The sequence below is a fragment of the Juglans regia genome, chromosome 16 (assembly GCF_001411555.2).
Source record: "Juglans regia cultivar Chandler chromosome 16, Walnut 2.0, whole genome shotgun sequence".
Classification (NCBI taxonomy): domain Eukaryota; kingdom Viridiplantae; phylum Streptophyta; class Magnoliopsida; order Fagales; family Juglandaceae; genus Juglans; species Juglans regia.
Genome location: NC_049916.1, coordinates 18,003,310 through 18,018,534, shown reverse-complemented (window position 1 = coordinate 18,018,534; position 15,225 = coordinate 18,003,310). Strand labels below are relative to the sequence as shown.

The 15,225-nt window shown below is 36.5% G+C and overlaps 1 protein-coding gene across 2 annotated transcripts; it reads left to right on the top strand.

Moving 5' to 3' along the window:
* Nucleotides 1-480: 480 nt before the first annotated feature.
* LOC109018422 (aldehyde dehydrogenase family 2 member B7, mitochondrial-like) lies at nucleotides 481-5,291 on the top strand. 2 transcript variants are annotated; one of them, XM_019000577.2, is made up of 11 exons: nucleotides 481-644; nucleotides 1,881-2,018; nucleotides 2,150-2,292; nucleotides 2,380-2,533; nucleotides 2,642-2,871; nucleotides 3,469-3,558; nucleotides 3,765-3,938; nucleotides 4,031-4,168; nucleotides 4,471-4,608; nucleotides 4,695-4,756; nucleotides 4,861-5,291. In XM_019000577.2, exons 1-11 carry the CDS (start codon nucleotides 566-568, stop codon nucleotides 5,132-5,134), a joined length of 1,620 nt encoding a protein of 539 aa, XP_018856122.1. In that variant the 5' UTR covers nucleotides 481-565; the 3' UTR covers nucleotides 5,135-5,291. The 2 variants fall into 2 exon arrangements, with proteins under 2 accessions (XP_018856122.1, XP_018856121.1); XM_019000576.2 differs by having other exon boundaries at nucleotides 481-647.
* Nucleotides 5,292-15,225: the final 9,934 nt, after the last annotated feature.

The window sequence follows — 15,225 nt, the reverse complement described above, 5'->3', positions numbered from 1 at the left end:
AATTTTAATATAAAATATAATAAATAATTCAATTTTTTTAAATTTCAACATAATAATAATATTAAAAAATAATATTCTAATAATATTTGATCATCTCAACTCAATTCAATTCATTTTAACATCCAAACACAACCATACAGATGTGATGTATTCCATTTTATTAGTTTGTAAGTTTTTTTTTTTTTTAAAGAACTTTTGTATAAATTGAATATTATTTTTATAAATAACAGAAGTCTTGGTTTATTTATTTATGAAAAATGGTAGAATTATTTTTTAAAAAATTATTTATAAAAATAAATTTATAAATTAATATATTTTTATATAATAAATTTAATATATTTTATAATAAAAATAATTTTACAATCTTTTAACATATTACATCATCTAACTTACGTTAATTCATAAATTTACTTTTATCAATTCTTTTATCAGCTCTTCGTCAGCTTTTCCTATCAATTCGGTGGCGGCGAACTTGGATCTCTTTGGTTGGTCGCGGGTACGTTTCTCATGTTTTTTTGGATGCATATATAGAGAAGATAGAGCACGCAAACAGACTACGCACTCAATGGCGAGTCTGAGGAAGTGTTGGCTGCTCTCTCGCCCTTTTTCTTCTGCTTCTGCTTCTGCTGCTTTGCACTCTAGAGGTGGTTGTATCGCTACCTCGAGTTGTTTATGATTATTTATAATGTTTTTGTTTCGTTAATTCGTTTACTTCGTTTGTTAATTGGTTGTTGTGGGGATTCTTGTGATTGATCATAATTTTTTGGCTTTTTTAATGATCGGATCATCGTTATATCCGATGTTTCTAAGACTGGTTTGCCTAACGCTACAATTTACATTGCTTGATATAAGATTTGATTTTTTTTTTTCCTGGGAGACGGAATTTTATGAACAACCAGAAGGGAAAAAGATCTGTACAACCATGTTCGAGACACCTAGGTGTCTTTGGTTAAGAAAAATTTTGAGATGTTTGAGAAGTCTTCAGAATTTTTTTAAAGATGTGTTCTTTACTGGATTTTGTGAAAATATATAAGAACCATTTCAATAATTTTTTTTAAATATATATTTTTTTTTGGACTTGTGAAAATAGAGATAGAGTTTGAAAAATTATTGAATATGGTTTTTAAGGGTAGTTTTTGTTTTGGTTTTTGTATTTGTAACTTTTTACTGAGATTTTAAGCAAATGATTGGATAAAAAGATAGAAACAGAAAAGTTCTTTACGAGATTAGAAGACGTTTAAATTGAAGTTGATTTTTTTTTTTTAAATTAAAAAAAAATGCTAGCCAAATATCAGCCTTGTCTACTACGACAAGTCTTAGTTCTGATTGAAAAAAAAAAAAAAAAAAACACTCTGTTTCTCAGCATCTGAATGAAAGATTAGAAAAGATTCCACTGTATTGAATTATTTTTTTGATGTTTTCTGTGTTTGGAAGAATAAATGATAAAGATGATTAAAGAGTGGTGCCAATGAGATTAAGGTTGAAAGGACCAACAGGGTTTCGATGTTAAAAGGCAGGGATGTTTATATCCATTTCCTTCTCTCATTTGCTTTGTTTCTCCCAAACTGCTCTCATTTATATCTACTCGTTTACTTTTGCTAGTCCTTTTTCTTGCTCTCCAACTGTGCTTTCCTAGCATGGTAATGGACTATGCAGATTGGTTCTGTACTGCTTTTAATTTCTAAAACTTAGGGATATCTAGATTTCTAAATCAATTTGAATGCTTTCAAGTAAAGAAAACGTCATTATTTCTTAAAATACATAAAATGGGGAATGTAAATGTATTGAACAAAGACTGTCTGTTTTTGTTTCTTTGGATTTAGTTAGGTGGTTCCAGAAGATCTTCATGGTCTTCATTGATTTAATATTATTTTCTTCAGGTGGTAATATTTCTAGTCTGAGCAAAGGAATAAGTAAATATAGCACTGCTTCTGCTATTGAGGAACCAGTCAGTCCACCTGTTCAAGTAAATTATACCGAGCTTTTGATTAATGGACAATTTGTCAAGGCTGCATCAGGTAAGATCTTGCAGGTGTAGATGTATCACGTGCTTGCAACATCAATTGTTAGGAAATGGGACATACGGAGACAAATTATGCTGTTATTTGACATATACTGAATATTATGCCATGGCTTCTTTTGTCCTCAGGAAAAACTTTCCCAACATTGGATCCCAGGACAGGGGATGTGATTGCTCATGTTGCTGAAGGTGATTCTGAAGATGTAAATCAAGCAGTTGCTGCTGCTCGCAAGGCATTTGATGAAGGACCATGGCCAAAGATGCCTGCATATGTAACTATACCTTATCTGTGCATCTCATTTTTCATTTGCAACAATTTAATGTCTCCAAACTTACAATTGATTTCTTTATATACCCAGGAAAGGCAAAGGATACTTTTGCGCTTTGCTGATTTGATAGAAAAGCACAATGATGAGCTTGCAGCCCTTGAGACTTGGGACAATGGCAAGCCATTTGAACAGGCTGCTAAAATTGAAGTTCCAATGTTGGCACGTCTAATGCGATACTATGCTGGTATATAAATATAAGGAATATAGTTCTTCTGCTTATAGCTTTAGAGTGTTCCTAACATTCTGTTCTATATTTATGAGATATCTAAGATTTATATAACATAACTTTCAGGTTGGGCGGATAAGATTCATGGTCTAACAGTCCCAGCTGATGGCCCATATCATGTGCAAACCTTGCATGAACCTATTGGTGTTGTAGGTCAGATTATTCCATGGAATTTTCCACTTCTCATGTACGGTTGGAAGGTCGGGCCAGCATTAGCATGTGGCAACACTATCATTCTGAAAACTGCAGAGCAGACACCATTGTCTGCTCTCCTTGCATCAAATCTCTTGCATGAGGTAGATAATGAACAAAAAATTTCGTCTCTTCTTTTCACATTGGGGTTTGGTGTCTGACGTACTTGGGTTCCAAGGCTGTTTACGGCTCAAAACATGTGAATTTTTTATCCACATACCAAATGTAAGATTTTTACTTCCTAATTTTAAAATTCTTGGGGTGATAAAGTGTGTCTTCCTCTTTCTGAAAAAATGTTATATTTCTACCTCCTAATTTTTTATACTTGAGTTGATAAATTCTTTTACATGATCATATGAGCGCTTGACTTATTAAAAAAAATATGAGCACTTATGTGATACTCTAAATGTCCGGTGTTTTCTTTTCTTTTTCTCTCTCTCTTTGAAATAATGTTTCACAAGAAATGGACCTGAAACTTCTTGATTGAATATCTATCTCCGACATCTCGTAATTATTTCAACTTTACAAAGATGTCTGAAGCTCTTGTTGAAACTTTTGTTCTGATACCATGCACAAGCTTATATGTATTGTATTTTTCATTCTTCCTTTCAGATAGACAGTACTTGATTTGTTTTAGACCGTACCTGACTATAAATTGTTTTAAATCTAATTTTTGTTCTGACTCCTAATCTTTGTGACAGGCTGGACTTCCTCCTGGTGTTCTAAATGTGATTTCTGGTTTTGGTCCAACTGCTGGTGCAGCTCTTTCTAGTCATATGGATGTGGATAAGGTGTTTTGATATCTCTTATATTGCATTCTTAGTAGCTATAATATATGCCTCTCAACAGAGTAAATTTATCGTAAGGATGTTTAGCATGAAGCTGTGGCATTTCTTTGGTGAAATGATTAGGGAGCATACTACAATGTAGGAAACATTCTCATGCTGTACTAATCTCCGCTTATATGTCTACTCAAATCATAGTAATTTCTATGCAGCTTGCTTTCACTGGATCAACAAGTACAGGAAAAATTGTCCTTCAAATGGCTGCAAAAAGCAATCTTAAGCCAGTAACTTTGGAACTTGGAGGGAAATCTCCATTTATTATATGTGAGGATGCTGATGTAGATAAGGCTGTTGAGCTTGCCCACTTTGCTTTGTTCTTTAATCAGGTTTGTTCAAGAAATTGTTTAGACCCAATAATGGGTCCTAAGGAAGTTATAATCCATTTTATTGATCATGATTTTGTTTGTTCATTCTGCAGGGACAATGTTGCTGTGCTGGCTCTCGTACATTTGTTCATGAGCGTGTATATGATGAGTTTGTAGAGAAATCAAAGGCACTTGCTCTGAAACGTGCTGTTGGTGACCCATTCAAGGTGGGCACTCAACAAGGTCCTCAGGTGAGTGAGCACCAATTCCTCCCATAATAAACCCAACTTCAAAGCTTGCATTTATAATTTTTGCTATATATTTCATGGGTTTTTTGGTGCAACATTTTCATATCCAGGTTAATATTTATTATTCTTTTTGTCCAAAACAATTATACAAAAGATGTTAGAATGCTATAGGACGTCTTGGGAAAAAACCGATTATGTCTTCTATGTACTACAAGTACACAAAAGATATTATAATGCCCAATTATATCAGTTATGGCCTTGATGTTGGTAACATTGATTGTATCTTGCTTACTCAAATAAACCAGATTGATACGGAACAATTTGAGAAGATCCTGGGGTACATAAGATCTGGTGTAGAAGATGGAGCTACCCTAGAGGCTGGGGGTGGGAGACTTGGCAACAAGGGCTACTATATTAAGCCAACAGTATTCTCGAATGTTAAGGTACATCTTTTACTTATATCATCAATTTCACCGCGAAGATTGAAATATATAGGGTTACAAAGCAACTAACTGTAATTTTATATCAGGATGACATGTTGATAGCAAGGGAAGAGATATTTGGCCCCGTGCAGAGCATATTGAAATACAAGTGAGAAACAAACCGTTTATTTTTTTTTTCTTTTTTTCTGAAAAATATCATTTGTGGTGGCCTTGCATTTTTTATGTGCAATAAGGTATTTTGGCTGATTTCAGGGACCTTGACGAGGTGATACATAGAGCAAATTCCACACCCTATGGGCTTGCTGCTGGGGTGTTCACACAGGACATAGACACTGCCAACACTTTGACACGGGCATTACGTGCTGGGACAGTGTGGGTGAACTGCTTTGATACATTCGATGCTGCAATTCCCTTTGGTGGGTACAAAATGAGTGGGCACGGCAGAGAAAAGGGAATCTACGGTCTTTCCAATTACTTGCAAGTGAAAGCTGTTGTCACTCCATTGAAGAACCCAGCATGGCTCTGAATCCATGATTATGTTTTTTTTTTTTTTTTTTAATGGAGTTTTTTTTTTTTAATGGAGTTTTCAAAAATAAAGAGAACCAAGGCCTCAAAGTTGGAGGGCATGAGTGATTGCATGACGATAAAGATGTTTCTTTATGATCTACTTTTGCAATTTGTAACGTCTCGTTCTCGGAGGTCTAGAGAGTTAGTTCTTGTAACCTAAATATCAACTCAAAAATCACAATTATAAATAATCCAGAAATTTCATAAAAATATTCATTTACTCAAATCAAATATCTATGTTTCTTCAAAGGACAATATATAAATTCTTAATAAGATAAATTGAAACTCTCCAAAAGACTCGAAAATATTCTTAACTCATCAAATCAAAATAACTGAAAATAACCAAATTACTAACTAAGACTCTAAAATAAATACTTGTACCCTCGGGTACTTATACCTTTGCTACTCTCTAATACTGTTTACTCTTGCTCTCCAGTAGACCCATCAAGATTATCTGAAAAATGTTTAGAGAAAATGGTGAGTTATCAACAACTCAGTAAGTAGAAAACATATACTATGGTGTAAACATGAGCATTTACAGAGATCAGAATGCAAAACAAAACATTTTCATTTTCAGAGTGTGGAAGCAGAACATGTTATTAAAATATCAGAACGAAGATTCAGAAATAATTTCATTCAAAAATATCTTTTGGCATAGCGTAAATGATCATCATCATCATCAGAACATCATATCAGAACAGAAATGTATAACCCCTGTGGTAGGGTTGTGCATCTACGGATAGCCAAGCAGAATCTAAATCACTGTCACCAAGGTGTGCACTTAAAACAGAGATCACTACTATAACCCGTGGTAGGGTCGTATCCACTGTTATAACTCGTGATTGGGCCGTGTCCACTATTATTACCCGTGGTTGGGCCGTATCCACTATTGTAACCCGGGGTTAGGCCGTATCCACTATTATTACCCGTGGTTGGGCCGTATACACTGTTATAACCCATGGCAGCTCCGTAACTGAACAGAACGGAAACAGAATCAAATTCAAAATCAAAGAGTTATACCAAAGGTTTTCAGAAATCGCATCTTATCCAAATAGAGTACTGAACAAAATCATATCATCTTCGTAATCAAAGCATATCCAAAACATATTTACATAATTATGCATAAATTTTCATATTCGTTCTTTTTGCATAGGTCAGAAATAGAATGTTAAAAATAAACTCATGTCTACACCAGTCATGATGGAAAATACTTTCTTCTTAAACAAAATCTCATGAATAATGCAAAACAAATAATTGGGGTAGTTTAAATTTCTTTTCATAACCAAATATGTATATTCTTCAAAAAGTTAACCTCAGTTCATTTTATTTTAATGCAAAGTTTAGCACAGGAACCCCGCTTACCTGAACTTCTTAGCTTAACAGAATTTCTCCTCAGCAGTACTGAAAAAAAAAATCAATCGTCACTTATAAAATAATCACGTAATTCTCGTAAATTTCCAATTAATCACATATTTCAATATTTAAGCCTAAGATGTTAAAATGACCTATTTTATTTATTCCTCAAAATCTAAAATTCTCATAATTCTCAAAATACCTTCATTTCCCAAAACTATCAATATCCACTTAATCGAATTCGTACCGAATAAGAATTTAATCGAGCAAGTATTAAGATAATTACATAACTCAATAAAAATTAATATTTAAAATATCTAAAATACCAACAACATTTTATAAATAAATAGAATACGTTGGCTACTAAAATTTCCATAAAATAAGTCATGAAAAACTCATCTTTTAAGAAAAATAGGTTTACTTAATTAACAATATTATCAGAATACAAATATAATATTTAATGAGACTTAAAAAAAAATCCATTTAAACATATACCTTAAAAAAACCTCTCACCCGAAAACATAAATATGAAACTTTTCATATATATAAAAAAATATATATATATATATATATATTAGGTTAATAATGGTAAGTACCCAACCTAGGTTAAAACTTTACATATATATACGTTTATATATATATAGATATATATATATATATATATATATAAATACACCTTATGATAAAAAAGAAAAACCAGTGATGAACATAAATACCAACATATGCATGATAGAAGTGCAGCGACGGCAGGGACTCACCGAGAAGGTAACGTGCGACGGCGCAGGGTGCGATGGGAGGTGGTGAACTTGGCGGCTATGCACTGGATGAGAGAGAGAGACCAACGAATGAGGAAAAAAAATGAAAGAGATAGAGTAAGCTGAGAGAGAGTGACATGGAGGTGCTGTCGGTGGCTTACCGAGAGGGACGCGGCGGAAAAGGAGTGGTGTGGAGTGACTGTCGGAGTTCTCTGTGCCAGTGGTAACGACATGGAGGCGTTGGCATCGTGTGTGGTGGCTTTGAATGATAAGGGCACTGGCTATGTGTTGCTCTATTTTTGGGGGCTAAAACAGGGGAGTTTTCGGTTCACTATATAGGTGGTTGTCCTCGGCAATATGGTGGTGGTGCAGTGGTGTACGGTGGACGAGCTGGAGCTCCAATTATGGTCAAGTGGAGGTGACGCACGGCTAGGTGGAGTTGCGATCCTTGGAGATGCAGTGCATGCACGGTTGTGTCGATTTTTGTATGGGAGCAGTGAGAGTTTTGGATGGTGCACGATGGAGATGTGTTGGTTGATTAGATGCTTACGAGGGGGTGCACTGGTGGCGGCAGTATGGACGACGGAGGGCTGGGCTTTCATGGGGTGACTCTCGGTATAGTGTGCATGAAACCGAGTGGATGGAAGCTGGGGCTTGCGATTCTACTATGGGGGGAAGCCATGGCTGGCTACGCTTGGCTGGGCAAAGAACACCCTAAGGTGGTGCGGCGGCAAGTGTTTGGGTAGTTTCTAATAGCATGGGATAATATATGTGTGTCTATATATATGTGAAGTGAAAACCCTAGAGATATGAGGGAGATGTGCGTGCGGATGAAAAACAGAGTCGTGCGTGTGCATGGAGTGGATAAAAATACACTAGAGACGTGCAAGACCATGCATGTCGTGGATGATAGGAAGACTTAGGGGTGAAAAAAAATTGACGGAAAAAAAAAGCGTGCGGGGAAGTTAACGTGTGAAAAATAAAATAAAATAAATAAATAAATAAAAATTGAGCTTGATTGGGTCCGGGTGTTACATTCTCCCCCTCTTAAAAAAATATTTCGTCCTCGAAATTTGCTAGTACCACAAGCAAAGCTTAAATATTTATCCGCTAGAACCATTCCATGCCTACCCTGATTGTCAATCATATTGTCGAACTTAATTAATATTCCAGATTTGTCGAACCTAATATTCCAAATTCTAACCCTCCAATATTATCGATCGTATTCTCCCATATTTTTCCTAGTCATACACGTTCGCACACACTGCCTTTTCAAGTCTAGAATATAAACCTCCCTAATGCAATTAAAGACCAAACAATAAATTCTAAAATCTCCACTTAATATAAAACCTCGAAAAATAACAAAATAAACTCTCAACTATCATATCACTGCAACCACGCTTCCGCTGCTCACTCTAACAACTTATAGTCCTAAAAGTATCGAATCTCAATCATATACATCGAAAAAGAACTAACCTCCACGTTTAACTAGTCTGTACATTTTTTTTTTCAAAGGTCACAACTAACTAACAGAGAACCCCCCAACATGAATATAGTAAAATCAAAAGTTCCAAGCTTAAGTTATGAATAACCTCGATTCACAAATTTCAAATCCTTAGAAAATCTACTCTCAACCAAACTTCAATATTCTAAGCTATCCTATTTAAACAGTACCATGCAAGCGTGATTAACCCCGAATCAAATAAAAAGATTTCAAGGAGAAGTAGGGTGAGGTACCTGTGATCACATTGTTGTCATTCTCAGCATCTTCAGATGTCAGTGCAAACATTCGAGCTGGTCCCATTCTATGTTGATTGTTTCCATGTGTCGCTTGTCGGGGACCTGGAGGTGTATTAGACATATTCTTATCGTCTGACAGTAATGGGCATTCTCTTATAAAATGGACAATCTTTCCACATCGGAAACATGACCCATTTTCCCTTCTACACTCCCCAGTGTGTACGTGGTTACAAAACTTGCAGGGGTTATTTGATTGATATCCCTGCACCTGTCTCTGACTTGAGTTGCTACCTTCGTTTCTCTTCTTCCATGGCCCTTGATCCATACTAGAGGGTCCATGTGGAGTAGCTCTCTTTCTCTGTTCCTGCGACTCAGCGCTTCTCTTAAGATTCTGCTCCACTAGCATCGCTTTATGTACCAAGTCTGAAAAGTTTTGAATTTGTAGAACCATAACTCGTTTGTAAATCCTGTGATTTAAACCCTCTTCAAACCTCCAGGTTTTCTTCTCTTCGTTGGGAATCAAATATGAGGCGAAGCATGACAACTCTGCAAATTTTGCAGTATACTAGCGTACCGTCATGGTCCCTTGCACCAAGTTAGTAAACTCTTGGGCTCTAGCTTCCCGGTCGACTTTCGGAAAGAAGTGGTCGACGAAGTTTTGCTTAAAGTGAGGCCAGCTCACTTCTCCAGTTCCACCAGCTTCTCTGATGGCTCTCTTAGAGTTCTACCATCTCTTCGTTTCTCCAATCAATTTAAAAGCTGCAAAATGAACTTTCTGTTGATCGGTGCACTCCAAAACATTGAATATGTCTTTGATGTCCTGAATCTAATCCTCAGTTGCATTGGAATCTCCCCTTCCACCAAAGGTGGGCGGATGAGCGATTAAATTGCTTGAATGTGCAGCCACTCCCATTGTTGTTTTAGTTCAAATTTCCAAGGTTTCGAACTCGATGACGAGCAGCCATCCTGGGATCTCAAACTCAGTTAAACGTTCTAGGGAAAGAAAACAAAACATGTATAAACAAAATATAAATAGTAGCTAAAATATTTAAACACAAGTAAAAATAAATAAAAGAATAAATAAAATCTTGAACTTGTTTTAACCATTCTTAGCCATTTCTTTAACAAACTCATATAGTCTTTCCTACCCTCTATAATTGTAAACCCAACATCGCTCTAAACTATCTTACGTCTTAGAATATAAACCTAAAAAATCTAAACCTTAAATTAATCTTTATAAATATTATCTCATATATTCCACAAATTAAGCTTGTCGGATCTAAAATCCCTAAACCTCAAAATCTCAAAACTTAATCATAAAGTCTTGCAAAATCAAAACCTTAGCTATCCACATCATCATTTCGTCCTAAACCCACATATATCTAAACCTCCAAGGTTTATAGTATGCAGAATTCAAACCTGTCTCTGATACCAACTGTAATGCCCTATTTCCGGAGGTCTGGAGAGTTAGCTCTTGTAACCTAAATATCAACTCAAAAATCACAACTATAAATAATCCAGAAACTCCATAAAAATATTCATTTGCTCAAACCAAATATCTATATTCCTTCATAAGGACAATACATAAATTCTTAATAAAATAAATTGAAACTCTCCAAAAGACTAAAAAATATCCTTAACTCATCAAATCAAAATAACTGAAAATAACCAAATCATTAACTAAGACACTCAAATAAATACTTGTACCCTCGGGTACTTATTCCTCTGCGAACATCAAACCTCTCTAATACTGTCTACTCTTGCTCTCTAGTAGGACCATCAAGATTATCTGAAAAATGTTTAGAGAAAAGTGGTGAGTTATCAACAACTCAGTAAGCAAAAAACATATACTAGTGTGTAAATATGAGCATTTACCGAGATCATAATGCAAAACAAAACATATTCATTTTCAGAGTAAGAAGCAGAACATGTTATTAAAATATCAGAACGAAGATTTAGAAATAATTTCATTCAAAAATATCCTTTGGCATAGCGTAAATGATGATGATCATCATCAGAACATCATATCAAAACAAAAGCCATGTATAACCCCCGTGGTAGGGTTCTGCATCTGCGGATAGCCAAGCATAACCTAAATCACTCTGTCACCAAGGTATGCACTCAAAACAGAGACCACTACTATAACCCGTGGCAAGGCCGTATCCACTATTATAATCTGTGGTTGGGCCGTGTCCACTATTATTACCTGTGGTTAGGCTGTATCCACTATTGTAACCCGTGGTTGGGCCGTATCCACATTATAACCCGTGATAGGGCCGTAACTGAACAGAGCGGAAACAGAATCAAATTCAGAATTAGAGAGTTATGCCAAAGGTTTTCAGAAATCGCATCTTATTCAAACAGAGTATTGAACAAAATCATATCATCTTCGTAATCAAAGCAGATCCAAAACATATTTACATAATTATGCACAAATTCTCATATTCATTCTTTTTGCATAGGTCAGAAATAGAATGTTAAAAATAAGCTCGTGTTTACATCAGTCATGATGGAAAATACTTTCTTCTTAAATAGAATCTCGTGAATAATGTAGAACAAATAACTAAGATAGTTCAAATTTCTTTTCATAACCAAATATGTATATTTTCCAAAAAGTCAACCTTAGCTAATTTTATTTTAATGTAAAGTCTAGCATAGAAACCCCGCTTACCTGAACTTCTTAACTTAATAGAAATTTTCCTCAGCAGTAATGAAAAAAAATCAATCATCACCAATAAAATAATCACGTAATTCTCGTACATTTACAATTAATCACATATTTCAATATTTAAGCTTAAGATGCTAAAATGACCTATTTTATTTATTCATCAAAACCTAAAATTCTCATAATTCTCAAATACCATCATTTCTCAAAACCATCAATATCCACTTAATCGAATTCGTACCGAATAAGAATTTAATCGAGCAAGTATTAAGATAATTACATAACTCAATAAAAATTAATATTTAAAATATCTAAAATACCAACAACATTTTATAAATAAATAGAATACGTTGGCTACTAAAATTTCCATAAAATAAGTCATGAAAAACTCATCTCTTAAGAAAAATAGGTTTACTTAATTAACAATATTATCAGAATACAAATATAATATTTAATGAGACTTAAAACAAAACCTATTTAAACATAAACCCAAAAAAAAACCTCACCCGAAAACATGAATTTGAAACTTTCTATATATATATATATTAGGTTAAAATTGGTAAGTATCCAACCTAGGTTAAAACTTTACATATATATACGTCTATATATATATATATATATAAATATACCTTATGATAAAAAAAAAAAAAAAAAAACTAGCGGTGAACATAAATAACAACATATGCATGAAAGAAGTGCAGCGGCGGCAGGGACTCACCGAGAATGTAACTTGCGACGGCGCAGGGTACAATGGGAGGTGGCGAACTCGGCGGCTATGCACTGGACGAGAGGGAGAGAGACCAACAAATGAGGAAAAAAAATGAAAGAGATAGAGTAAGCCGAGAGAGAGTGACATGGAGGTGCTGTTGGTGGCTTACCGAGAGGGACGCATGAAAAAAGGAGTGGGGTGGAGTGACCGTCGGAGTTCTCTGTGCCGGTGGTAACGACGTGGAGGCGCTGGCACCGTGTGTGGTGGCTTTGAACGACAAGGGTGTGAGATCTCAATTTTTATTAGTTATAGTGTTATTTTATTTGTGTTATTATGTTGTTTATACTCTTGGTATTTTATTATTTAGGTGTGTTATTATTTATTTTGGTATGTTGGGTTTTTATTATTATTATTTTTATATGTGTTATTTTATTTGTTGTATTTTAATTATTTATTGTTTTGGTCTGTTTTAAATTGAGTTTTTATTTCGTTGCTATTTTTATTTATTTTATTGATGTTATTTTTGTAGTATTTTATTTGTAGTGGATTTTATTTATTTGTGGGATTTTTATTTTAATTAGTAGTGTTTTAGATTGTTGGGCCGTGTGTGTTGTGTGTGTTTGCTGAAGCCCAGCCGAAGACCGGCCCAGCCTGTAGCCCGGCCCAGCCCGCGAGAACCCAGCCCCCACTAAAAGAAACGGCGTCTTTTTGGATGGAGCTAGGGCTCCATCTTTTTCTCCTCTGCGCCGCATGCTGCTGCTGCTTCTTCTTCCTCCTCCTTCATTTCTTCTTTATTTCTTCTTCTTCCATCCGAGTTCCACGCAGCTGCTGCCGAAGTGGATCCCAGCCGTGAGCCACCTCCACCTTCATCTCTCTCTCTCTTGTGTCGTTCGGCATGCACCCCATGAGCTTGCTGTCAACCCGTGGCATCGCACGGTCCCTTGTCCTTCCGCAAGCTCCTCGGTGTCGATGGGCATGGCTTCCGTGAGTGCCGCCATGCCACGCGTCCGCGAGAGGACTTCTTTTTCTCCACGACATGCTGCCGTTATTTCCTTCCTCCACCATGTGACACGGGTGCCTTGCAAACCGCCACTTTGGTCTATTTATAGGCCTCGGCATCTCCATTGTTGGGGGATCCGAGAACAACTTCCTCTTTAGCTCTATCATTTTTGGGTTGATTATTTCTCTGTGATTTTGTTGGGAATCCGAAAGCTTGAGGCTGCTTTTGGCCGTGCTTGGTGTTTGTTCTAAATTGAGGAATTTTGTTGGTTGTTTCCGTGAATCAAAACCGTGAGTGTGAGGGCTGTCGGGCACTGTGTTGCCGTGTACCATTGTTGCGCTGCCGCTTGTACAATTGTCCATTTCGTCATGTATGTAATTTTCTATCAAGTGATATTAATTAGCTTTATAACTGTTGTTTAATTATAAATTGTTGGTTTATTGGAAATATATTGTATTTGTTGAAATGTTGGGCTTTAAACGATATTGTGGAAAATTGGGTCTTGGGCCGGATTGGAGGATGAGATTATGCTTGTGGTTGTGAAACTGTATTTCGATATTTATTGAGAATTTGTAAATAAAGTATTTAAATGCGTATTCTAATAAACTGTTGAAAAGCATATTTATCGTTTTATTAAATTGTGCGGTGATGTCACGAAGTCTGTTGGATATTGATACTGTTGCGTGGATGCGTGTGTTTCACGACCCCAAGCCGAGATGGGGCATTATCTCGGTGGAGCTCCTCTGGTCACTCGGGAACGTAACAGACTGACGTGACATCCCCTGAGTTGTCGCAGGGCGACGACGGGAACGGACGAGACGGTAACGCTCTCGTACCGATTCCGTGACCTTTGGCTGGCGAGGTTAGAGGATGCTTGGCCATGTACGCGCTGAGCGCGGAACTGGGCATCGCTCGTTACGAAGTCTCATGCACGGACGTTACCCGTGATGTGATGAAGAGAGCCAGGTTGTGCGGACGGTCCATAGGGGAGACCGTGGCGCATGCTTAATAAAATAGTGGTTATGATTGGACCAAAATGGGATTTTGGCGTGAGTGGTTAAAAATGGTATTTTGGGAAAAAGAACATGTGCTGTTATTTTATGTGGATTATGTCCGTATAGGGACGCATGATTTTATATATCTCTTGGATGTTATTTCGGTTAATTACTTGTTGAGATGTCATAATCTCATTGTGGTGTTTTACCCTACGGTTCCGTTTTATGGTGCCGTAGAGTCTGACGCAGAGCCCGAGTTTGAACCTGAAGGGCCGACTCCGCCAGATGTATAAGTTGCTGATTTGTTGTTCAGCGTTTTGGGATTTATTTTCCTTCTGATACTTCATGTCTTTAATTTATCTGTCGGATGACTGTATAATTCTTGTAAAGTTATTTTTACTGTTTTTGAACAAATTCTGGTACTGAATAAAGAAAGACTTTTTATTTCTCCGCTGCGTATATTTTTGTACACTTATTGCATGTTGTACACACTCTGAGCACTGGTCGATGGGGTGCGTGATCCGTGTGATCATCATCCCGGTGTCACGAACTCCACTTAAATAACACGTGGGGGTCGAGGGCGCCACAAGGGCACCAGCTATGTGTTGTTCTATTTTTGGGGGAGTTTTCGGTTCACTATATAGGTGGTTGTCCTCGGCAATATGGTGGTGGTGCCGTGGTGTATGGTGGAGGAGCTGGAGCTCCAATGATGGTCAAGTGGAGATGACGCACGGCGAGGTGGAGTTGCTATCCTTGGAGATGCAGTGCATGCATGGTTGCGTCGATTTTTGTGTGGGAGCAGTGAGAGTTTTGGGCGGTGCATGGTGGAGATG